The sequence below is a fragment of the Saccopteryx leptura genome, chromosome 1, assembly GCF_036850995.1.
Source record: "Saccopteryx leptura isolate mSacLep1 chromosome 1, mSacLep1_pri_phased_curated, whole genome shotgun sequence".
NCBI lineage: Eukaryota > Metazoa > Chordata > Mammalia > Chiroptera > Emballonuridae > Saccopteryx > Saccopteryx leptura.
The window spans coordinates 247,884,302-247,908,667 of NC_089503.1; the positions used below are offsets into that span (position 1 = coordinate 247,884,302).

General features: G+C 52.7%; 1 protein-coding gene across 5 annotated transcripts in view; it reads left to right on the plus strand.

Moving 5' to 3' along the window:
* KDM4B (lysine demethylase 4B) overlaps window positions 1-19,795 on the plus strand; it is a 169,365-nt gene extending 149,570 nt beyond the window's left edge. For 3 of the 5 annotated variants that reach the window (XM_066344809.1, XM_066344813.1, XM_066344810.1), the window contains 11 exons: window positions 1,852-2,294; window positions 2,543-2,663; window positions 4,692-4,870; window positions 7,713-7,932; window positions 9,528-9,604; window positions 9,926-9,981; window positions 10,236-10,344; window positions 14,717-15,145; window positions 15,547-15,666; window positions 16,278-16,370; window positions 17,628-19,795. In XM_066344809.1, the coding sequence (XP_066200906.1) occupies window positions 1,852-2,294; window positions 2,543-2,663; window positions 4,692-4,870; window positions 7,713-7,932; window positions 9,528-9,604; window positions 9,926-9,981; window positions 10,236-10,344; window positions 14,717-15,145; window positions 15,547-15,666; window positions 16,278-16,370; window positions 17,628-17,804 (2,024 nt within the window). In that variant the 3' untranslated portion in view covers window positions 17,805-19,795. The remainder of the gene's footprint in view (window positions 1-1,851; window positions 2,295-2,542; window positions 2,664-4,691; window positions 4,871-7,712; window positions 7,933-9,527; window positions 9,605-9,925; window positions 9,982-10,235; window positions 10,345-14,716; window positions 15,146-15,546; window positions 15,667-16,277; window positions 16,371-17,627) is intronic. The other 2 variants (XM_066344812.1, XM_066344814.1) reach the window with 1 other exon arrangement.
* The last annotated feature ends 4,571 nt before the right edge of the window (window positions 19,796-24,366 follow it).

Sequence of the window (24,366 nt, forward strand, 5' to 3'; positions counted from 1 at the left end):
AGCATGGGAGTGAGCATTCCTGTCGCCTTCTGGCTGATGGAGCTTCCCTTGAAAAATACAGGTTACGCTTACCAGGGATGCCATGGGCTATCCCAACAAAGCAGCATAGGGCTGCAGCTGCAGGTGGGGATGGAATGAGCAGGGAGGGGAGAGCAGGGAAGGGAGGGAACGAGGATTGGGGGACCTCCACACAGGTTCCCGAGGCCTGGCTCAAAGCCTCTAAAGCGCCCTCACTAGGGATGAATGGGTGTTCTGGGCTAGGTGTCAGCTGGCAGGGAGTTTCCTTGCTTGATCCCTTCTTAGGGTCAATGCAGATCAGGGGTTAAATGACAAATCCTCACCCAAGGTCATCAGCACTTGTTCCATCATCTTTGGCTAAGGAACAGGACATATGGATGGGTTTTATAGCAAGAGGTAAAAACGTGGATGCCGTGTTGCAAACCAGAGCTCGTTATGCTCCCTGTTGTCACCAGTTTCTTCTGGAGAGGGACGAATCCTTGCCCCCTGTTTGTCCTTATTTTCCCAGCCTGAGACTGTCAAGCACAGGTACCACTGGGCCTTACAAGTCTCGTCAGCAGCACAACTACTCATCCCAGTTTGTCCACAAACCCCTCGGTCCTAGGCAAACAGGATAGTTGGTCCCCTGGTTTCCAGCCATTGTCCCTCTTTATGTGATATCCTGAACCCCTGGGAACCTGGGGCACACGGATGAACTATGTGCCCATTCTCCAGGCAGGCCAGGCCAGGTCTGAGGGCTCCTGGGTCTTGGCCCTCGTGGGCTGCTACCAGTCCTGTCATCCTTGAGAGCAGAATCCCTTATGTTGTGTGTCCCTCACCCTGAGCACAGCAGCAGGTTTCACAGAGGTCATTGTTGGCAGAGTCCCCTGGGGCTGCCATGACACTGACTACATACATTTATTTGCTGACAGTTCTGTAGGTCAGAAGCCTTACATCAGCCTCACGTGACTAAAGCGAGGGGTGGTCAGGGTTGGGTCCTTTCTGAGGCTCCTGGGGAGAATCATTTCCAGCTTCTTCCAGTTTCTAGAGGCACCTCATCCTAGCTTACAGCAACTCCTTCCGTTGTCAGCATCTCTCTGACCCTTCTTCCATAATCATGGCTCCTTCTGCTTTTAAGGACCATCTCCATTAACTCAGACCTATCTGCAAAGTCAAATTGCCATGTTAGATTCCACACACAGAGGTCCCATAGCTAGGACGTGGACTTCTCTGGGGGCCACAGTTCTACCAACCACATACCCATCCTGGCCACCAATTAAAATGCCACTGAAGACATGCCTCGCCTGCCTCCCACCCTGCCCTGTCACCTGTCAGGAAATCCCCCCTAGCACTGGCCCTTGGGGGCAAAAGGGTATTCAAGGCCCTCCAGGCCCATCAGCCTCTTATGTTCCACTCAAGTGACCACTCATTTATGGTTTGTTGTTTGTATCTTTGCTTTTAAAAAATTCTACAAGTAGTGTGTTTTCACTGTAGAAATATACAAAACTCAAGACATCTGAAAGGAAAACAAATCTTGCCTCTTCTCTCTGACCCCTTGGAAAAGACACACCTCTTTCCTCCACCTCAAGCTAATTCTGGAAGGTGCTTTGAGCATCTGCAGAGCCCAGAGGGTGAGGGTAGGGGTAGGGCCTCCCCAAGGCTCAGGTGTGACTGTTTTCCTGCCACCTGGCAGCATGACCTGAAAGTGGTTTGAACTTGCCAGAGCCTGTATTCTTTTGGGGAAGCCAGAGGGGTTTTCGCCTACCCCCAGCCAGCTCCTGCTTGGGCCAGGGACTTGCAGGAGGATGCATGGCTGCTGGTCTCAGATTGGACTGGTCTTTCCTCTCCTCACAGAGGACAGGAGAGGCAAGCTGCGGCCAGCCAAGACCAAGAGCGACCGGAAGAAGAAGAGCCCCTTGCACCCTCACCATCCACTCCTGCCCCAGCTGCCACCACCCCTGCCTGCCCAGTTCCCCACCGAGGAGGTGCTAACACCCCCACTAGAGCCCCCGGTGCTGACCCCTGGCCCTGAAGCCATAGAGGAGAACACCCTGCCACCACCCCTTAATGTTGTACCCCCTGAGACACCTGGCGAGGAGCTGGAGCTGAAGCCACGCCCCATCATCCCCATGTTGTATGTGGTGCCATGGGCTAATCCAGCCACGTGTGACAAGGGCCGAGTGTCCTGCCAGCAGGCCTCTGAGTACTTTGCCCAGAAGAGCCCCACCTGGAAGGAGCAGGTGGCCCCTATGGAGCTGACAGGGCCTGAGGAGGAGAGCAGTACTGGTGAAGTGCAGGTAGGATGCTCTTGAGGGTCCCTGGGGCTGGGAATCCTACCTGTCCTTGTGCACTGACCACAGTGTCCCTGCTCATGAAGCAGCCTGTGGCTTGTCACAGGCCTGCAGCATATGTGTGGTTTAGAAACCACAGTGGCTTCCGCTCCCTCTTTCTGGCCTCTCTCACCCCCTACTGAGTTCCCGCCCAGCTGAACTCTGCTCCTATCTCCAAGATGTCACTCAAAGACATCTCCTGTCCTGTGTTTCAGGCGCCATCAACGTTTTCCAAGTTGAAGATGGAGATCAAGAAGAGCAGGCGCCACCCTTTGGGCAAGCCACCGACCCGGTCCCCTCTGTCAGTGGTCAAGCAGGAGGTGTCCAGTGATGAGGGTGAGCAAGGAGGCCCTCCCCCTGCCTGTTCCTGCCTCAGACTGTATAACTCTTCGTCTCTCACCTGGCATCTCCCGTAGGCCTCCCTCTGCCATCTGCCCCTCTGGTCACCCCACTGCCACTGGCTTAAGTCAGGCCCTCAACCTCGGTCACCAGCCTGCCCAGCCCTCGAACCCAGCACCATACACATAGTCCCCCTACTCAGACCCAGCCACCCCCATGCTCAGCCTGCAGGGCTCCCCACAAAACTGTCCCACAGCTCTGTTCCCATTGTGGGGTGCTTATTTATGCTGGGCCCAGGACTTGAATGTCCAATGTGGCCCCTAAGGGATAGGCTACAGCCTGCGCAGGATCCATCCTTAGCCTACCACCCAGAGCCCAGGACCATGAGTGCCATTTACCTTCCTGTGACTTGGTTTCCCCATCTGTAAAATAGAGGCTTCTGGCCCTCTCAGGGATCTTTCCAGGAAGGAACATGGAGCTGAGGTGAGGTCATTACTATTGTGGATGTCATTGTTGCCTTTGACCCTGAGGGCACACCCACTCTCTGCTGTAACCTCTACTCCTTCCTTTAAGCAGACACAATTTAAATGCCACCCCACCCCCAGCCCTGCTGCAGCTTCCATGGATCCTGCATTTGTGTCCCAGCCTGGTCCCCAACATGTGTCAGGATCTTATCATCTCAGGGCTCCAGGGTCTGCTTGGATGGCGGGCATAGATAGAATGGGACTTCCAGAACATCCACAGAGCAAGGCAAATGGGCGAATGAGTGGAAGGAAGCACCCAGCCCCGTGTGCCACTGGTATCCTAGTGTCCTGGTGGCCCATGTGAGCAAGGAGCAAAAGTGTGGCCACACCCACGAGGTAGAGGTTTGAGAAATGAACTGAGTTAGAAGGTCACAGAGCTTCTTGGGGCCTGAGAACTTGCTCATTTCCAAGTTCATTTGCAGCAGAATGTCCTGGCTTTGCAGTCCGCATGCCCATCATAGGAAACAGCACTGTACTGCCTTGAGGTTCAGGGAGGCAGTCCCTCTTTGTTTGTCTAGAGGAAACCTTTGCATCAGCCCTACCCAGGCAGGTCGGCCTTTGGCTGGCCATGGGCTGGTGACACAGGGTTGGAGAGTTGCCAGTTGCAGCATAAGTGACTCTTTTTCCTGCTGCTGAGCCCAGCTGTGGGCCTCAGAGAGGTTGGAACAATGACTGGGCTGTAGGAGCTAGAGAGGCAGATGCTAGGAGATGAGAAGCTTGTATTTAACACTCCAGAGTCAAGCTGCTATCTTGTGGGCAGAAAGTTTTTCATCTTCCACTTTAGCCTTCTGCTTAAGATGTATGTGGAATTCGAAAACTGTCTGGATAGCTTCTTTTATTCTGAATCTAATTTAGAGCCAGAGTGGGGAGGGTTCTAGCAGCTCCATGTATCAGGCTGAGCTCCCAGGAGTGAAAGGGATCTCGAGGGAGATGAAATGTACCCTGCATTCCACCGGATGGCCTCAGCCCTACAGTTGGGAGGGCTGTGTGTCAGCCATGCTGGCCTAGCTGCTGTGATGGTTGGGGCCTCAGGATGGAGCACCAGCTTCCCTGAACAGGCTCCCAGGGGAGCACCAACCCTCAAGTGCTCAGGAAACTCAGCCAATGGGATATTGGGGGATGGGGCTGGTAATGGAGTCCGCCAGGCATTGACAGGCGAGGCAGAAGAGATGCCCATTAGTAGCCCCATCTACCTTAGTAGGACTTTCCAGAGATGCCACCCCATCTCTGACTCCTAGCCACACTTCTCTCTTGGCGCCTTTTAGCTCAAGAGTCTACATCGGACTTGCCAAGGTCTGACCTGGGCTGTCTCCAAGCAGGACCAGTCGCCCCACCTCCCAAGCCTGGGTGGCTTGGTGGCCTCTGCAGAGAGGTTCAGGGGCTGTGTACGTGGGAATCCGTCAGCATGAATGCTTGCAGCAGTGAAACGCCCGCCCTTCAAGGCAGGGATGGATCGTCCGCTGCAATTTAACCTTTTCTCCTTCCCTACCCCTTACTCTAGAAGCCTTCCCTTTTTCTGGGGAGGAAGACATGAGTGACCCCGAGGCCTTGAGGTCTCTGCTGTCCCTGCAGTGGAAGAACAAGGCAGCCAACTTCCAGGCTGAGAGGAAGTTCAATGCAGTGGCAGCCCTGACCGAGCCCTACTGCGCCATCTGCACCCTCTTCTACCCATACAGCCAGGTGAGCGCATGGCTTCACAGGGCCCGGGCCGTGTCTGTCTGACCCCTAGGTGCCAGTGTTTGCTCTGCCTGAAAGGAACTCTGGGGTGGGTGATGGAAGAGAAGAACTCGTTTGCTATAGGAGGCACAATGGGATCAGCTAAGAGCCTGGAGGATGTGAATAGTACAGGCAGTGGTGGGACAGTCACAGGACAAAACACAGAAACCTTTGACAGTTCAGAGTGTGCTGGAGCCTGCTTTGTGAGGGCTATAGGGAGACGGCCTAGTTTCTGAGTTTCATATGAAGGTGATTGTCCATGGGCATAAAAGTGGGGCATCTGCCCTGGCTGGTTGGCTCAGTGGATAGAGCGTTATCGGCGCAGCATATGGACATCCCAGGTTCGATCCCCAGTCAGAGCACACATGAGAAACAACTTTCTGCTTTTCTTCCCCTTCCTCTCCCCTTCTCTCTTTCTTTTCCTCCCACAGCCAGTGTCTTGATTAGTTGAAGTGTTGGCCCCAGCACTGAGGATAGCTTGGTTGGCCTAAGCACATCAGCCTCAGGCACTAAAAGTTGCTTGGCCCCAGACAGGGGTCGCCAGGTGGGGGCACATGCAGGAGTCTATCTTGCTATCTCCCCTCCTCTCACTTAAAAAATAATAAGTAAAAATTTAAAAATGGGACATCAGACGGAGGGTTGGGGGACAGCATGGAGGTGTCATGACCACTGTCCTCAGAAAGTTTCTCAGCATGGCCTGGGGTCCGTACAATTGGGGGCCTGGAGTGGGTGGGTGGTGACCAGTTGAGTCCCATAGGAGGTGGGCTGGGGCCAAGGGCAAAGACCCCACCACAGCTCAGCTGTGACACAAATACTGTGGAGACCTGATCCACTAAGCCAGGCACACAGCACCCGCACACCTTCCAGACCGGATCCCCCTTTATCCCATATTTACCAAGTTGGGAACCTTGTTATCTCTCAGCACTGTCCTGTGCCATCACCCTGCCCAGTTTCCCTCTTAACCTCTTATATCATCTCCTTGTCCAGCTTGCCTGCCTTCCAGCCTTTTGTCCCCCTACAGGCCCCTTGTCCTTCCTGTTGGAGCCTCACCATGGCCAGAACAGCATTTTGGAGGCTACTCCCTGGCTAGAGACTACCAGGCTCACCACTGCCTTCAGCTTGGCCATGCCCCCATGGCCTTTCTCAGCTGTGACATCAGCCCGTACCATCCTCCACCCCACACAGCAGCAGTGTGCTCTGTGATGTCCCGCAGTGTCTCCCACTCACTCACCCAAACGCCTGCCTTGCCAGATTTTTGTTCATTCTTTGAGTTCACTCATCTGCCACCTCTACCAGGAAGCCTTTCAAGACCTGTTGTCCCCAGGCTTGCTCTGGGATGCCCTACCCTGAGCTACCCTGCCCTCCTATACCTGCCTCTGTGTTTAGTGACCCATGGATTGTGAATCCCTAGAGGATAGAGCCAGGTCTCACTTGCTTTCTTGGGTCCCCTGCCCCTAGCCTGGTGCCCGGTACTTTTTGTACATTAGCTGAGCTGCCCTGAGGTCTGTGCTGTGTGCCCAGGGCAGTGTGCTCGTCTCCAGAGCTGTCTGGACCTACAGTCTGTAAGCAGATTCAACGTCTGGAGGAGGAAACAAGTAATATCCAGATGTCCTCTCCAGGCACATCCCTTCTCAGTGCTGCTGGAGAGGCTGCCAGGAGCCAGAGTGCTGGGACCTCCAGCTTCAGATGTGAAATCTTCTTAATTCCAGTTGTGAAGAATCATGACTAACTTTAATCAGCCTGCAGTACCAGTGGGTTTTGTGGGCCAACCACTTCCAAAACCTAGAGCCCTCAGACTCGGGGATCAGGGCTTACTGGCCCTCACTGTGAGCAGGACTGGGGATATTCTGTCTGGAAACGACTAGTGGGGGCAGTTTAGATGGGTAGGGGAGACTGTTGTGAGGCTCTAATTTTAAAGCAGGTCTCCTAATCTGAGATGCCACTGTCCCCCCGAGACCTGGCATGTCAGGCTGAAATTTTCCCAGTAGAGCTCTTTCCTCCTGTGTCAGGAGCAGGGGCAGATCCTCCTGTCATGCTTTGGAAGACTCTGGGGAAGCTCTTTTGGGAGCTACACTGCTCTGTGACAGGCCTGGATATGCTGGATCCTGGTGCCATGGGCAGGGTGATTTCACACATTCTCTTCATATGAGATCTGGAGAACTCATCAAGGACTGGGGTACAACCATCATGGGGTACATATTGGATTGGAGGTGGGGAAACACCCACATTGGTACGCAGATAGCACAGCATCAGGTGATGATCAGAGGCACAAAGACAGACAGTAGGGTGGTGGGCTGGGGATGCTGGTCCCATGGGCAGGACAGGGTCCGGAACAGAAATCTGAGTGCTCCAGGCAGAGAAGTAGTGTATGCAGAGGGGCAGGGGGGTGCCTAGCATTTGAAATGTTGGAGGACAAACAAGGCCCCATGGCTAGAGCAAGCAAGGGGCACGGGAGGCAAGACAGTGAGGGCAGCAGGGTGGTGTCAGTGCTATATCTGGATGTGACCCTAGTAGAGGGTTTTCAGTGGGGACAGGACAGGATCTGACTGTGTTTGGGGAAGCAGGGTTGAGGGCTGGGAGTGTGGGGCTGGTGCACTGGGGAGGCCCTTCAGGGGCAGCTGCAGGTGTCCTGGTAAGAGGCCCCAGTACAGCAACTGGGGAGGTGGGAGACAGGTAGGGCTGTTTTGATATAATGGCCACATGTGGGGTAGACCAAGGGAGGTGGCAGGAATGGCCCTGAGGCCTGGTTTAAATGGTGATAGGTGGCCCCTCACTGGTCTTTCCACTGAAGGTACCCTGCTTCTAGTCCCTACAGATAGAGAAGGAGGCCTCACAGGCCTCCCTTGGGGAGGGCCCTTCCGTACCGCCTTCCAAATGCGGCCAGAAGACTCGGCCACTGATTCCTGAGATGTGCTTCACCTCCAGCGCCGAGAACACAGAGCCACTCCCTGCCAACTCCTACATTGGTGATGACGGGACCAGCCTGCTGATCGCCTGTGCCAAGTGCTGTCTGCAGGTCCATGCCAGTGAGTGGGGTCCCGGACAACAGGCAGGCTGGGCTGAATAAGGACTGTGGGGGCTATAGTATGCAACCCCTTCTCATCCTCCTAGGACAGCTGCACTCACATCTGTGGAGCAGGGAGCTTCTTCCCCCTGGGCTGCTGTTTCTGGGATGTAACAGGACTTTTCATCTTGGGATGGGGTCTTGGCCTTTAGGAACAGACTTCCTGCCCTCCCCCCTCGCCAACATAGGCCTGCCTGGTCAGCCTCCTTCTAGACAGTTTTACTGAACCCTGCCCTCCGGGTCTGGGAGGCAACAGGAAGGGATTAGATACTTTTCAAGTATCGTGATGATTTTAAACTCTGTGCTTTAGGGCTAGAGTTGATGGTAAATTTGCAATTCTAGAGGGGTTGGATCTGATTTACCTCTGCCGTCAGTGAGCACCTTCTCCCAGACCCTGAAGCCCAGACCATAGCCTGAGTAGGTAGGAGAATGGTCTTCTGCCCCCTTCTTGGGCATGAGGGCAGGAAATGAGAGAATGAGCTCCCAGGAAGAAAGTTGCCTTCTGGAGCCATTTAATTTCATGTGTCCCCATCCTACAGAGGAAGGCAGCCATATGTCTCTGTCCCTTGTCTGTCACCACAGAGGCTACCTGTGGCTCATTTTGCCTCCTGATCGGGAACCTTTTAGCTCAGCCTTGCTGGGACTGGTGTGAGATGCGCTTGAGAGCAGGCTACTAGGGGACCACTCTAGAGGGGCCTGTGGCTGGGTTCGCAGGGTGAGAGGCATGTTACTCACTAACTTGGGTGGCAGAAGGCTTAGTTAGGACACGTGTGGTCCTTGAGACCTGGCACTGGAGGGAGGTGGAGCTCCCACTTCCTCCAGGAGCCAGGCTCCAGGCCCTAGGCCCTGACCTTGGCTGAATTCCAAACTCCAGTGTGGGCTCTCAGGGATTGTGCTGTCCTTTGGGGTCTCTGTGGGGACATAGCCGCCTTTCTGTTGCCCTGTTCTCCATGTGTTTTTACCGGGAACCCCTTTGCACCTAGCTGCTGTCCACTGCAGCTAGCGGAGCCCATTTGGTGGTTGACAGGCCCCTGATGACTGAGGGCTCCAGCAGTGCTATTGGGCAGTGACGGGTGGGGTAGAGCCCCTTGCTCTGGGGCATGACCCACCATTTGCCTTCCTCTTCTCTGCCCTCTCCCAATTTCTGAACCATGACCATGTTCCAAAGCAAACCTTTCCTTGGTGATGCAGAGCATCTGACTCGTGGTTTCAGAAGTAGCTATTCGGCCTGAACCCTGGGAGACCTGCTCAGCCTTGCCAATCTGAATTCCAGTGTCCACAAGGCCAACTTTGCATATCATACAACTTCTTGGTCACTTTTCCAGGGTTTCAACTTAGCAGAACTTGGGAGAGAAGAAGTAAGGGGGCCCTGCTCCCCTTCCCAGCATGTTTCTATGCCTTTCTCCTGCTTTGTGTGCATGGCCTGGACTGAGGTAGAGAGGATGGTGAGAACAGTTACCCTCAGTGTCCAAGCTGGATTTAGAAGGCCCTGTTAGCTTTATGTGCTGCTGCAGTAACAGATGCATCCCGACTCAGCTGTCCTCTGCTTTCTTCCAGGTTGCTATGGCATTCGTCCGGAGCTGGTCAATGAAGGCTGGACGTGTTCCCGGTGCACGGCCCACGCCTGGACTGCGGTAACTCACCCTGCAGCTGGGGTGGTGCTCTGTGAGCCATCCAGCCCTGTAGAGGAGCCAGGCCTGGGCCCTGGGCTGGCTTGGTCCGACAGTGACCCTTGGCTGGTGCTTCACTTCCCTGGGTCTTGGTTTCTTCACCTTGGCAGTGAGGGGGTGGGGCCCAATGTACTTCTGTCCCTTCCCTTTGGTGACTGCTAGTTTGAAATGTAAGGACCAAGGCAGGGGACAACCCGAGGGCTGTTCCAGGACTCAGAACAGCAGAACAGATTGGGGGCAGTCCTCTCCTGCACCCCTCACCATGGGCTTGTCTGGTCTCTGCAGGAGTGCTGTTTGTGCAACCTCCGGGGAGGAGCTTTGCAGATGACAACAGATAGGAGGTGGGTAGAAGGGGCGTCACTCCTCCTGGGTGTGTGTCCTGAGGGATGTCAGCTCCTCTTCAGGGCCTTAAGTTGGGCTGGGGGACCAGGAGGAGCAAACAATCACTCAGACTATCCCTTAAGGTCCTGTAAGCTCCGAGTGGCCATTAGCAGCACTGTGGACAGGGCCAGTGCCCATAGAGTAAGATGACATGGGGAGGGAGGGAGGAGGGAGCAGCCATGACCTCTGACCCTACCCTTTCCCCCTTCCCCAGGTGGATCCATGTGATCTGCGCCATTGCAGTCCCCGAAGTTCGGTTTCTGAATGTGATGGAGCGCCACCCTGTGGACATTAGCGCCATCCCAGAGCAGCGGTGGAAGCTGGTAGGACCCCTAGATCTTGTCCTGTGGGGGGAAGGAAGCACCAGGAAGCCAGATATTATCAATTTCAGTTTGGCCAAACCTATTACTTCTTGAATAGTCCCAAAGGTACAAGGTACAAAAGTTAGAAGGTGCAGAGGTGCCCAGAGAAAAGCAAGTCTCCCCTCTAAGCACAGCAGTCTCTTGGCTCCTGGGTCTCTGTGTGGAGATGTCTGTTACACACACTGCGGGCGCATGCCGCTCCCTCCCTTTCATAAGTAGAAGCCTCACACACTCTGTCCTGTACTTTCCTTGCTACCTAACTGGCTGCTCTTTCTTCAAAAAATTGCGATAAAAACACTTAGCATGAGATCTTCCTTCTGGACAGAAATTTCTTTTTCCTTCTGAACAAAATTTTAAGCGCATAATACAGTATTGTTAACTGTAGGCACAAAATTGTGTGCAGGATCTCTGGAATGTATGTAGCACTTGTAATTGAAACCAAATTCCTGTTGACCAGCAGCTCCCCGCCCCTGGTTCCCCACCTCTAGCCTCTGCTTCTCTGGGTCTGACTGTTGTATGGACCTCATATCAGTGTAATCCTGCATTTGTCCTTCTGTGTCTGGTTTCTCTCACTGAGCGTAATGCCCTCAAGGTCCATCCATGTTGTCACAGATGGCAGGATTTCTTTTTTTCTTGTTGCTGAATGATACTCCATTGTATGAATGGACCACATTTCTTTATTCATCCATTCATCAGTGGACACTTAGATTATTTCTGTGTCTTGGCTATTGTGAAGAATTCTGTAATGAACCTGGGGGTATATATAGGTTGGGATAAAAGTAAGTTTATAGCTGTGAGTACACAAAACAGATTTATTCTTACATTATTACTTACTAATTTTTGTATTATTTGCTGTATGAAAAACTATAAACTCTACCCTGTATATTTCTTCAGTACCCTGTTTTCATTTCCTTTGCTTATATACCCACAAGTAGCATTACTGGGATAAATGTCAGCTCTTTTTAAAAATTTTTGAGGACCCTCGCCTGACCAAGGTGGTGGCACAGTGGATAGAGCATAGGACTGGGATGCAGAGGAACCAGGTTCGAGACCCCGAGGTCGCCAGTTTGAGCATGGGCTCATCTGGTTTGAGCAAAAGCTCACCAGTACCCAAGGTTGCTGGCTTGAGCAAGGGGTTACTCGGTCTGCTGAAGGCCCGCGGTCAAGGCACATATGAGAAAGCAATCAGTGAACAACTAAGGTGTTGCAACGAAAAACTAATGATTGATTCTTCTCATCTCTCTCTGTTCCTGTCTATGTGTCCCTGTCTATCCCTCTCTCTGACTCTCTCTCTGTCTCTGTAAAAAAAAAAAAAAATTTTTTTGAGGACCCTCCACACTCTTTTCTTTTTTTTTTTTTTTTTTTTTTAATTTTATTTATTCATTTTTAGAGAGGAGAGAGAGAGGGAGAGAGAGAGACAGAGAGAGAAGGGGGGAGGAGCTGGAAGCATCAACTCCCATATGTGCCTTGACCAGGCAAGCCCAGGGTTTCGAACCAGCGACCTCAGCATTTCCAGGTCGACGCTTTATCCACTGTGCCACCACAGGTCAGGCCCCTCCACATTCTTTTCTATAGTGGCTACACCATTGTACATCCCCACAATCAGTGAGCAAGGGTTCCCTTTTCTCCACATCCTTGCCCATGCTTACCGCTTGTCATCTTGATGATAACCTGAGAGGATACCTCATGGTGGTTTTGATTTGCATTTCCCTGATGGTCAGTGGTGCTGAGTACCTTTTCCTGCCCTTACTGGCCACCTGTATGTCTTCTTTAGGGAAATCTCTATTTAGGTCCTTTACTCACTTTTAAATCAGGTCGTGTGTTTGCCGTTGAGTTTTGGAGTTCATAACTGGCCTCTCATGGTTCACGTTGAGCTTCCCCCTCTAAGGAGTGTATGGCCATTCTCCGCCAGGGCACTCTTACTGATAATGATCACCCTGGTGAGCACTTGGGGTAGCAGGCAGTATGGGCAGAGCTTGACTATTATTAGCATGCTCTGGTTTCCATTCCTAGCTTGGCCGCCAACACACTGTGTGACCCCAGACAGACTCCTTGACCTCTCTGCACCTCAGCCTTCCCATCTGTCATGATCTTCTGCATGGTGCACATTGGCCCTCACAGTAAATCACTGATTATGCTATTTGAGCACTAGCACCTGCTATCAGGTCTGTCATTGCTGTGAGTTTGTGGCAACCATGCTGGGGATGTGTCCCCTCATAGGAATAGGAGGGTGGCAGCTCTGATGGGAATGTGTTGCGTGGCACCAGGGGCTAGGCCCTTGGCTAGGGCACCTGAAGCATCCATGGCTGCTTTTCCTGCCCAGTTTATTTCCCAGTTGTGTGAGACAGTCCCAGGATACTGATGCTCCTCTAGGCCTACGGAGGGCAGAAGGCAAAGAACTTGGGCTGTGGGCAGTGGACCTGGTGGAGAGTTCTGTGGGAAAGAATAGGGATACCCACCTCAAGCCCACAGGTGCTGAGCCACCAGGCAGGGCTGAGTGGGTACTGGCAGGAGCCTGTGGGGGACGGGGACCTTAGTCATGGAATGCTGGGCACAGATGGCAATCAGGAAGAGGCTGGTGGTCTGCAGGTGATTACAGGCATAAAAACTTCATCATTCAGGTAGAGGGATGGTGCAGCACACGGCCTGTGATTCATCCTCCCCCCAGACACTTTATGGAGCATCTGACATTTCCAGCTTGCAGCCTCTTCATTACCAGCACTTGTAACGATGAATTAAAAATCCTTTTACATGAGGCTTGCTTGTACTGCTTAATGGAGCCATGCAAGGAAGCAAGTAGTTAACTCCTGCTTGCCCAGCCATCTGCCCACCTTCCTGGGGCCACATACAGGCCATATGATTAGGGACAGTCACTCCTGGTCATTGTCCATTAATCTATCCTCAGAACTCCCTGGCTGCTGGCTGTGGTGCCTGGGGGGTTCAGGTGAGTAGGGGCTGGCCTTGTCTGTCCAGTGGCCTGAGCCATGCTCTTATCCCCCCACCAGCTGGGATGGGTCTTAGAAAAACCCAGACACCAGACACTTACTGTGCTCCCGACACATAGCATGGTGGGGGCCTGGCCCATGTTCTTTATGACGCAGAAACTCAGAATAACAAGCTGCCATCCACTGGGGCAGGGGTTGGGGGTGGTAATTATGCTTCAGATCAGGCCAGGCTGTTGGGTTTCTCTTAGGCCTCGGGTGGGCAGTTGATGTGCAGATCTTGAACCCCACTGGCTTCCCAGAGGGACAGATCCTCCTGGGACCTCAAGACAGCTGTGCTCACCTCTGCAGAGGCCCAGGACTCGAGGGTTAATGCCACATGGAGCATGTTGTGTGTCAGTGCCCATTCCATAGGCCAGCGGGAGAATTAGATATTGACAGTTTAATAATGAGATCTTATTGCCATCGATCGGTTCAGCATCTCCTGCAGCAACCCTGGGCTGCTGTGCTTATCTGGCTTTTGAACATGGTTACAGAGCGATAAAGGTCGCTTATTAAATGCTCTGAGTGACGGGCCCCGGCAGGTCTGGCAACTGCTGAACTGGAGTGTGAGGGTAGCCCTGGATGCTGACACCATAGGAGCAGGTTACTCCAAGCAGGACACATTGCTGCCACAGGACCCCCAGGAAGGTGATAGGCCTCACTCAGACTCTCCTCTTTATGAAGGAAGCTACTCTGCAGTGCATTTTATTCAAAATTAACATAAAATTCACTATTTTAAAGTGAGCAGCAATTCAGTAGCTTTTAGTATAGAGTCGTATGACCATCATCTCATTGAATTCCAGAACATTCTATCACCCCAAAAAGAAACCCATCCCATTAGCAGTCACCCCATCCCCTGGCAACCCACTTCCTGTCTCTGGATGTGTCTGTTCTGAACATGTCACATAAATGGAATCACACACTCTGGGACCTTGTGTGTCTGGCTTCTCTCACTGAGCATATGTTTTCAAGGTTTATCTACATTGTAGTGAGTGTCAGAGCCTCACTCTTTTTTTTTTTTTTTGGCTGAATTATATTCCAGTGTGTAGCTCTTTGGTACCCATGCCAGGCAGCTCTTCACAGGCCAACATAGAATTCTGGAAGTGCTCCGGGGGGTTGGAGTGGGGCACCACAGGCTGGGTTGGTTTGGGGGTCTTTCTGCCATCCAGCTAAGCAGATGCCCTGGGCTTTTCCCAGGGTACCTCCAGCCAAGGCTGGGCTGCCAGGGCCTCTGCCTTCCAGCCCTGGATCTTGGGGGTCATTCCCAGGAGATAATCCTGAGGGCTCATGGAGGGGCTTCCAGCGCCAAGTGCTGATGTGAGCCCCATTTCCTCTCCATGTCACCTCAGAAATGCGTGTACTGCCGGAAGCGGATGAAGAAGGTATCTGGGGCCTGTATTCAGTGCTCCTACGAGCACTGCTCCACCTCCTTCCACGTGACCTGCGCCCACGCCGCCGGGGTCCTCATGGAGCCAGATGACTGGCCCTATGTCGTCTCTATCACCTGCTTCAAGCACAAGTCGGGGGGCCACACCGTGAGTGCTCAACTCTCTCCCCTCTCCCATTGCTCATGCACCCAAGTGCTGACATGGCCCTCTTCCTTCTGCCCGCAGGTCCAGTTCCTAAGGGCTGTGTCCTTAGGCCAGGTGGTCATCACTAAGAACCGTAACGGGCTTTACTACCGGTGCCGTGTTATTGGTACCACCACACAGACCTTCTATGAAGTGAACTTTGATGATGGGTCCTACAGTGACAACCTGTACCCAGAGAGCATCACCGTGAGCTGTGGGCGGGCACAGGGTGGGCAGGGGCTGTGTTAGGAAGGCAGGAGGTGGTTAAATCCCTCATAGAGGTCACCTTTTATCCCAATGGACAGGTCCAGGCCATAGGGCCCCGTAAGGAACAGAGCAGAAATTGTCAGTCTAGATGAGCCTGCAGCAAGGGCGGCCCTCCAGGTTGGACAGCTGCAACCACTCCCCACCCACTACTGCCTGCCCAGCCCCCAGTCTGTGTGTTTATATAGCTTGAGTATTCAGGCAGAGAATGCCACTGGCTTCCTTGCTGTAGTTAAAGCACAGACAGCATAGTATGGGGAGGGTCAAAACCCAACAGAGCCCACAGGTGCCGGTGCCTAGGGGCCCACTGTCTCACCTCCCACCGCATTCTTGCCTCCCAACAGAGTAGAGACTGTGCCCGGCTGGGACCCCCACCCGAGGGGGAGTTTGTTGAACTCCGGTGGACTGATGGCAACATCTACAAGGCCAAGTTCATTTCCTCTGTGACCAGTCATATCTATCAGGTGAGCAGGGTCCTGTCTTCTAGGTGTATGTAGTATGTAGGGTGGGGGGCACAGGCTTGGGTGGGACCCTCACATGCCCTGTTGGGAACTGGTCAACCTTTGCCTACTCAACCTAGAAAGTCAGGGCTTATTATATTTTTAAGCTGGAAGGAGCCTCAAATTGTCTAATGTTTTCCCCTTTACAGATGTTTCCTCAATTTTGTGTGTGTGATGAGACACAGATAAGATAAACTGTTTTAACCATTGTAAAGCACACAGTCCAGAGCCCCTGTTTTTTTTTTTAAATGAAGATGGTTGTGAGTTTCTTCCCATGATTGCAGAAGGGAAATTATTTATAGTGTGGAATCTTAGAAGAGAAATCACACATGTCCCAGCAACCCAGATAATTGCTGTGAATTCTTTGCTATTTTGCTTTCTCTTGTGTTGTCTGTATCCTTCATCACTTTTAATCACTTAATGATTGGGGACATGAGGGCCAGTAGGGACGCCACTGGACCAGCACCCTCCTGGCAGTTGAGCAGCAGTGGCCCTGGGGGGCGTTAACCTGGGCAAAGACCTAGGAAGTCAGCCGTGGCACCGAGGCACCAAGCCTGAGAACTGCCCCTTTGCAGGTGGAGTTTGAGGACGGGTCCCAGCTGACAGTGAAGCGTGGTGACATCTTCACTCTGGATGAGGAGCTGCCCAAGAGGGTCCGGTCGCGGCTGGTAAGTGGCTGCACAAGGTGGGCTAGGGGCGAGCTGCCCTCAGAACCCATAGTAGTCATCCAGCATGTGGCCTTGACTTTGCTGCCTTGGCCTTTGCTTCCACTGGGAGGTAACTGTGGGCAGCTCCCAGGTAGTGAACGTGTTCTGCAGCATGTGGGGGCAAGTTGGAGGGCCTTCCCAGTGACAGCCCAGAGAGGGGAGATGAGCCGGCACCAGCTGGCCTGCCAGGTGCACTGTGACGTGTCCCACGCTTGAAGCACCTGCCGCCTGCACACACAATCTGAGCTTCCAGGTTGGCGGTGCAAAGTGAAACGCTTTTCCAAAGCTCAGCCCTCTTCAAAGGAACAATGAGTCCCGGAGGCAGGAAGCGACTAGCCTTTTCTCCTGGCCTGTCACTGTTCTCTTTCTTTTGTGTTTAATCCAAAGATCAGGTTTTGAGGAGCAGGCAGCTGCAGCTGTGGGGGTGAATGAGATCAAAGTGAGATCTGGTGGGAGTGCACAGCTGACCTCAGACACCAGGTTCCTTTGGGAAGGGGACAGGAGCTGCCAAACAGATGAGTAGCTGTGCCTCGCTCTGGACAGCACAGCTGTTCCTCATGGCCGCTGTGGGACAGAACAGATCTGCCGCCACTTCTGGGGCCAGTGACTGCAGGTCTAGGGCCTCTCCATGGCCCGCCTGGTGAGAGGCTCCCACCCAGGATTGGGGGTTTACACAGAGACAAGAGCACTGGGAAACCATCCCCAGTGACTTATTGTCCCTCTTGGAAAGCCATTCGTGAGGGACAGTGGCCTTTGGCCCCTAGCAGGGCAGGCATTTAGTCTAGCCAGGCGCTCAAGTGGAGCACTGTAGACTGGGTGGCTTAAGCCACAGACAGTGTTTCTTAACAGTCCTGGAAACGGGAAGTCCAAGCCACGGGAAGATCTAGTATCTGGTGAGAACCACTTCCTGGTTCACAGACAGCGCCCTTCCTGTGTTCTCACATGGCAAAGAGATAGAGATAGATGATAGATAGATAGATAGATAGATAGATAGATAGACAGACAGACAGAAAGAACTCTCTAGGATCCTTTTTATAAGGGTACTAATCCCACTCATAAGGGTCTCACCTTTATGACCTAATGCCCTCCCGAAGGCCCCACCTCCTAATACCATCACATTGGTGGGTAGAGCTTCAGCATAGGAATTTGTGGGGATACAGACCTTCAGTCCAAGACACCCGTTCTGTACTAATTCCTGTGCCCTCTGGTCCCCCACAGTCAGTCAGCACTGGGGCGCCACAGGAGAGCATCTTCTCAGGAGAGGAGGTGAAGGCAGCCAAGCGCCCACGGGTGGGCACTCCACGTGCTGCTGAGGACTCGGGACGGAACCCAGACTACCTGGCCTTCATGGAGAGCCTCCTGCAGGCGCAGTGCCGGCCCAGAGCCCCCTTCTAAGACAGCCAGCCACCGCCCAGCCACCCCTGGGCCCAGCAAAGCAGGCGGCAGCGGGCCCTGGCATTTGCTTGCTGTGAATTCCTGTCCTCGCCTCCCCGCACCGAGAGGCTACCTCCATGCTCTGTGGGGACAGGAGCAAGCAGGACCCTGGCAGCAGTCCCAGACTCAGGGAGTGGGGCCACTCCAGCTCTGGGGGGCCAGCTGGGGCTCGTGCCATCTCCACTACTCAGATTTGTAAACCATGTAAGCTCTTCTTCTCGAAAAGGTGCTACTGCATTGCCTGCCTCCTGAGCAGCCTTTGAGATTGTGACTTCTGTACATAAATCACCTTTGTGAGGTTCTTTCTATAAATACCTATTGTTTAAAAAAACACAAGAAAAAAAGGAAAACAAAGAAGAGGAAAAAAATCCCTAAAGTTGTTTTCTAGATTTGTGGCTTTAAAAACAAAAAACAAAATGTTCTTTTTATAAGAACCAAGATATGCTGGGGGAGACAAAAAGCATCTCATTTTTTTGTTTGTTGTTTTAAAATCTTACTCGAGCAAGCAGGGAAGTACGGTGAAGTCTGGAAGGGGGTGAGGGGCGGGTAGGACACCCAGTGACAGGTGGCAGGAATTTGTCACTCTGCTCTCTCCCTGACTTCATAAAGGTCTGAGCATCTGGCACCATATCCTTGGTACCCGCCAGTGCCTACAGTGCTGGTCCCTCTCTGTACCAGGCAGGAGGAAGACAGGAGGAGGCTAGAGTACCTTTTGGTGGCCAAGTGCTGGCCACAGGTGTCCAGGAGCCTCCCTCCTGTCTGCGAGCCCCTTTGAAAAATAAACACTTTCTTCTGGTTTATTCCATCTTTTGCTTCTTCCCCTGTGAGAACCATTCCATAGCTGAGGCCTGCAGTATGCACGGGCTCTCTGCAGACTGTGTCCCTGGTGCTGCCCAGGCCTCCCTCAGCCTGTTCGGGGGAAGGAGCCCCACAAACATGGGTGACCTGCAGCCGGAGCAGGTGAGAGCCTGCTTCCTGGGGAGGGAGGACACAGCCAAGTCAGGCTGTCCAGGTGGCCTAGGTCCAGCTGTTTCTGTGCTCAGTGAGGCCTGTGTCCTCAGGCTCCCAGGTGCCCTTGCTTTGGCTGTGGCCCTATGTGTGTATGGGGGGCTGGGGAGGGCTTCCTGGGGCCCTGAGGGGCTGGCTGCATCCTGTGTGCTGTGTGTGACCCATGTGTCTGGGAGAGAGCCAGTGAGAGAAGGCATGGCTGCTTTCAACGGAAAGGAAATCTGCCTCTTAAGAGTTGTGGGTAAAATTTAGGAGAGGAAAAAAACATGTTTTTTGCATGAGCTTGGGAAGGATACTGCTAGCTCAGCCGCCTGCTTTCTCCACCTTTGCTGTCCCTGTTCTCCCTACAGAAAGATAGAGAGTATCATTAGCGTGTATAATTTTTTTTTTAATTCAAAAGAAAGTGTTGTAATGATTACCAGGCCAGAGAGAACTATTTAAGGAAAATGGAAAATATGTAAATGAGCCAAGAACCTTTCATTTCTTTGGTGGGGGGAGGAGGGCAGGTGCCTAAGTGGGCAGGGCAGGGGGGACTGAGGGGAGTCAACCGAAATGTTGGGGTCTCCCTCTGCATGCAGCAGCCCCGCCTGGTGGCACCATCACTGTATTCATATGTAGTTTGAAAATGCTATTTATATTGTAAAGAGAATAAAAAGAAGTAGGCAGACAACCCTGAGGTCTGAGGGGTAGCTAACCCCGTGGCGGGGTCTCTGGGTCACTCCCTTGTTTTGGGTCCGGGACTTGGACAAACAGGTCGCCCCATAGCAAAGGGGAAACACACATTTCCCCACAAAAGCTATATCTGTGTCTATGTGCAAAAACAAAAAACCCACCCACCCTGATTTTTTTCCGACCCGAGATTAAGGATGCGCTGTATTTTTGCCTAATTTCCCTGCCTCTAGGTTCATAATGAATTAAAGGCTCATAAGCACTGCGATTACAGATCCATGTTGTTGGCGTGTCTTCATTTCTGAGAGGTGCGCGGGAGGCAGGATGGCACTTTCCCTCAGGGGCACAGACTTGGGGCCTCCGCAGGTTGTAGTGCTGGGCAGCAGGTGGCCTGGCCCCTCAGCGGGTCCCAGCCCCCAGGGTAGAGGAGGGTTCCTTCCCAAGCTGGAAATCCACAGCTTGTACCTACATAGACTCCTCGCCAGAGTCTTTCTGGTCTCCATCTCAGGCAGGTGGGTGGCAGAAGTAGTTGTAGCAGTGGGTCCCCTCTGCAAGACAGTCAAAGCAGGACCCTCTGTCTTTGACCCCTCTCTTGTCTAGAAAAAACAGCCATCCTCTCCTACTGCCTTCTCAACCTCTGCCCAGTTTCTGTGACATCTGAGTGGTAGGCGTCTCTTGGATGTGTTAGACAGTGTGGTCTCCTGGCCCTGGGATAAGTCTGGGCCCTGGCATTCATGAACATGTCACTGATCTAACAAGTACTGGGAAACAGCACCAGTGCAGCAGGTCTGATTCCTGCCCTGGAGCCAACACCAGTGAGAAAGGCAGACAACAAAATATATAGGATGTCAGCTGTGATATAAAGAACAAAGGAAACACAGTGGGAAGCACTGTTACCAGTGTCGTATTTTACACAGGAGTCCTGAAGGAGATGAGAGAGTGAGCCATGGTGACAGCCTGTGCAAAGGTCCTGGGGCAGAACTGTGCCTGACATGGAGGAGCAGTCAGTTGCCCTGCATGGCTGGAGCAGAGTGAGGCCAGGAAGTGGGGGCCAGGTGATGAAGGCAGATAGCAGGGTCTTGTGGGCCTCAGGGAGGACTTGTTCTATTACTCCAAGGGAGGTGGGAGCCCTGGAGGGCTGTGGACTGAGGAGGGATGGGACCTGGCTCAGGTGCTCACAGGCACCCTCTGGCTGCTGCAGGAAGGACAGACTGGGGAGCAAGGGTGGGAGCTGGGGATCAGGGTGGAGGGGACAGCCCTGAGTACCTAGAAAGATGGCATTTCCATGAGCTGGGATGGGACAGTCGGGTTGGGAAGAGATCAGCAGCTTGACTGAACACAATTCCCCATGACAAGGTATTCAGGTCCGGGGGCCAAGGGAGGGCCTTCAGGAGATGTCAGCTCACAGATGATATATTTACTGGACTGGTGAGAAGGGGACTTGGGACTGGATGGACCCCAGGGTGTTATTGCCAGATGGTGAAAAGCAGCCAGTAACATGTGACAACCCTCTCTGAGCCTCGGTTTTTCCTCTGCAGAACAAGTGTCCTTGCAGGGCAATTGGGTGCTCAGCACAGATGTAAGTTTTCATCCAGCTATAGCCACCCTCACCCCACTTCTCAGACCTTCCTTTTCAGAAAGAAGCTGGCTTCAACACACCAGGACTGTACCCCCGTTTGCTCCAGGAGTCCTCTGCATCACTGATAAGATAGGCTAGTGTCCTCTGAGCTTCCCAGAGCTTAGTGAACACGTTCAGGCTTCAGGCCCAGGGTGGGGGCCTCAGCAAACCCAGGTAGTCTCGGCACAGCTGCAGATGACCTGCCTATTACCATCATTCCCTGAAACATCGTACAACAGGGATTTGGGACAAGCCCTCGAGATCTGCAGCCAGGGCCAAGATACTGGGCTGGATCCCCAAGTGTGCAGCCATGTGGAGCCAATGGGGTCTATTTTACCCTGGACACTGGGCCCTGGGCCCAGCACTAGAGTTTGATTTGTTTATTCAGGCAGTAAATATTCACTGCATAACTGCCCTGTGCCAGGTCCCAGGGAAATGGTTGAACAGAAGGGAGACACAGTCATTGCTTTTGTGGAGTTTAGAGTTCAGGAAAGCTGGCAGATGGGAACATCAGGGACCATAAATACATTTCTGACATGTGCCCTGAAAGACAAGAACAGGGATAGAGTCCTGTCAAGATAGGATATCAGGAAGACGTCTCAAGAGGTGACATTTAAATGGACCCAACCCCTCAAGGGATGGCATATGAGAAAGACTCAGGGGGCCTAGGACACATTGTGTCTAGTACCCCCATCTTCCTAGGATGAGGCCCAGCAACCTGAAGCCCTTGGGCTGGATCCAGCCTTCCATTTGTTTGTATAAATAAAGTTTTACTAACACAGCCATGCCCATTCATTTAGCATCATCTATGGCGGCTTTTGCTCTACAACAGCAGAGCTTAGCAGTAGCAACTGAAATCACTTGGCCCTAAAAGGCAGGTATATTTAGCATCTGGACCTTTACAGAAAAAAAAAAAATAGTATTCATCCCAGACGTAGAGTAAGTGGGAGGTGGTAACCTCCATACCTATCCTACCCTCTGACAAAATCATTCTCCTATGGGAGCAGCCCTCAGTGCCCAGACCCACCTTGTCTCTCAAAGCTCCCAATTAGGCCTGCTAGACCCTAGCACACTTACCACCACCACCACCACCCCCACTTCCTGTCAAGAAGCATGGCAGAAAGAGAGAGAAGACTGATCAGGGACCCTCCATTCATCCATTAGCCATCCACTGTGGGCTCTGCCCTCCGCAGCTCAGGCTGGAGAACAAGCCGTGTCTGGAGTTCAACCCCTGCAGGCCACCCCCATCCCCAAGTGACCAGCCAGTGCAGGAAGGGGCCTCTGTTAGCCTTTGCAGTCCGGGTGTTCATGGCTTTTATGATGGTGCGGAGTCTCTGGGTGCCTGCTCCATGCCCCTACCCATCACCAACTGGGCCTTCTCTAATGCCTGGCGCCTCTGCCCCAGTGAGACCAAGAGGGAAGCTCTGGCCACCTGCCTCAGAGTGCATTCTTTATGCATTAGATTTTCTTAGCACTGTTGCCCTGTTAATGGAAAAAATAAGAATTATTTGCTGCACGAGCAGCACAAGGGGTTACGCAGGGCAGCTGGCGGAGGCGAGGCAGGAAAGAGTATCTGGGTGCCTGGTGCCTCAGTGCAGCATCCATCCTGCTGCTTACCAGGTGACAGGGACAGGTGACTCCCCTCCCAGCAGCCAACTAGGGGTCCTCTACCCCCACTCACCCTCCACTCACCACAGTGGCCTATTTACTGTAGAAACAAAATGCAAAATGTGGGTGCAAACGGCATTTGGAAATAGTTTATACGGCACTGGCCCATCTCTGTGAACTGCGTGGACCCCAAAACACTTGCTGCTCTGTTGTCTTCGTATTTATTTCAAAGGACCACCAACTGGTGGCTTAAAACAACAGACATTTATTCTCTCCCTGTCCTGGAGCCAGAAGTCCCAGCGAGATCAAAGTGCCCCTGCTGCACTCCCTTCAGAAGCTCCAGGAAAGGATCCTGTTGGCCTCTCCCAGCTTCTGACGACCCAGGTGTACCTTGGCTATTGGCCGCATCACTCCAACCTCTGCCTCTGTCTTCACATGGCCATCGCCCTGTGTATCTGTCTCTTCTCTGTCTCAAATGTCTCTCAGCCTTCCTCTTATAAGGACACCAGTCAGTGGATTTAGGGCCCACCTGAATAATCCAGAATGTTCTCTTCATCTCAAGACCCTTAATTACATCTGCAAAGACTTTTTTTTTTCCAGATAAAATCTTAGGCACAGTTCTAGGAATTAGGATGTGGCATATCTTTTCAGGGACCCCCACTCAGTCTATTTCAGCATCCTTCCTCTGTCATGGACCTAATGACCCCTGATGTAACTGCTTGGTCCTACTGGCCCCCCACCTGACCATGAGCCTCATGAGCATAATACAAGGTCTTAGTCCCCTTGGTATCTGCTATGCTCAGCCCAGGGCCTGGCAGGTGGTTCCTTAAGTCCTGGTGTTGGTAGATAGGGACTGCAGAGCCTGAGGTGGTTGGTTACCTACAGGGGCTGGTGAGAAAGGGTTTAAAAGAATGAGGTTGGTAACAATATCAGAAGTAAAGAGGAGGTGATCCTCTCCGAGTATAACTTTTAGAATAGATCTGACTCTTACAATCAGTCTTTTTTTTTTTTTTTTGGTATTTTTCTGAAGTTGGAAATGGGCAGTCAGACAGACTCCCACATGCGCCCGACTGGGATCCACCCGGCATGCCCACCAGGGGGCGATGCTTTGCCCATCTGGGGCGCCACTCTGTTGCAACCAGAGCCATTGCAGCGCCTGAGGCAGAGGCCATGGAGCCATCCTCAGAGCCCTGGCCATCTTTGTTCCAATGGAGCCTTGGCTACGGGAGGGGAAGAGAGAGACAGAGAGGAAGGAGAGGGGGAGGGGTGGAGAAGCAGATGGGCACCTCTCCTGTGTGCCCTGGCCGGGAATCGAACCTGGGACTCCCACACGCCAGGCTGACCCTCTACGACTGAGCCAGGGCCTACAATCAGTCTTATTTCATGTTTCTCCAACCATAACTAACTAAAATCAACCAGGATGTGGTGGGAACCCCAAATGGAAAACAGTAATGTGTGAACCCCACTGTGCTACAAACAAAGAGGGAGAGAGGAGAAAGTAGCCGATCTAAGCAGCTTTGGAAAACAGTGTTTTGACTGTATACTGGTAAGATACAAACGCTATACACCCAAGTTAGACAATCTGGCTCTCTCAGGCTAGCTATTCTTCAGCTACTCTAT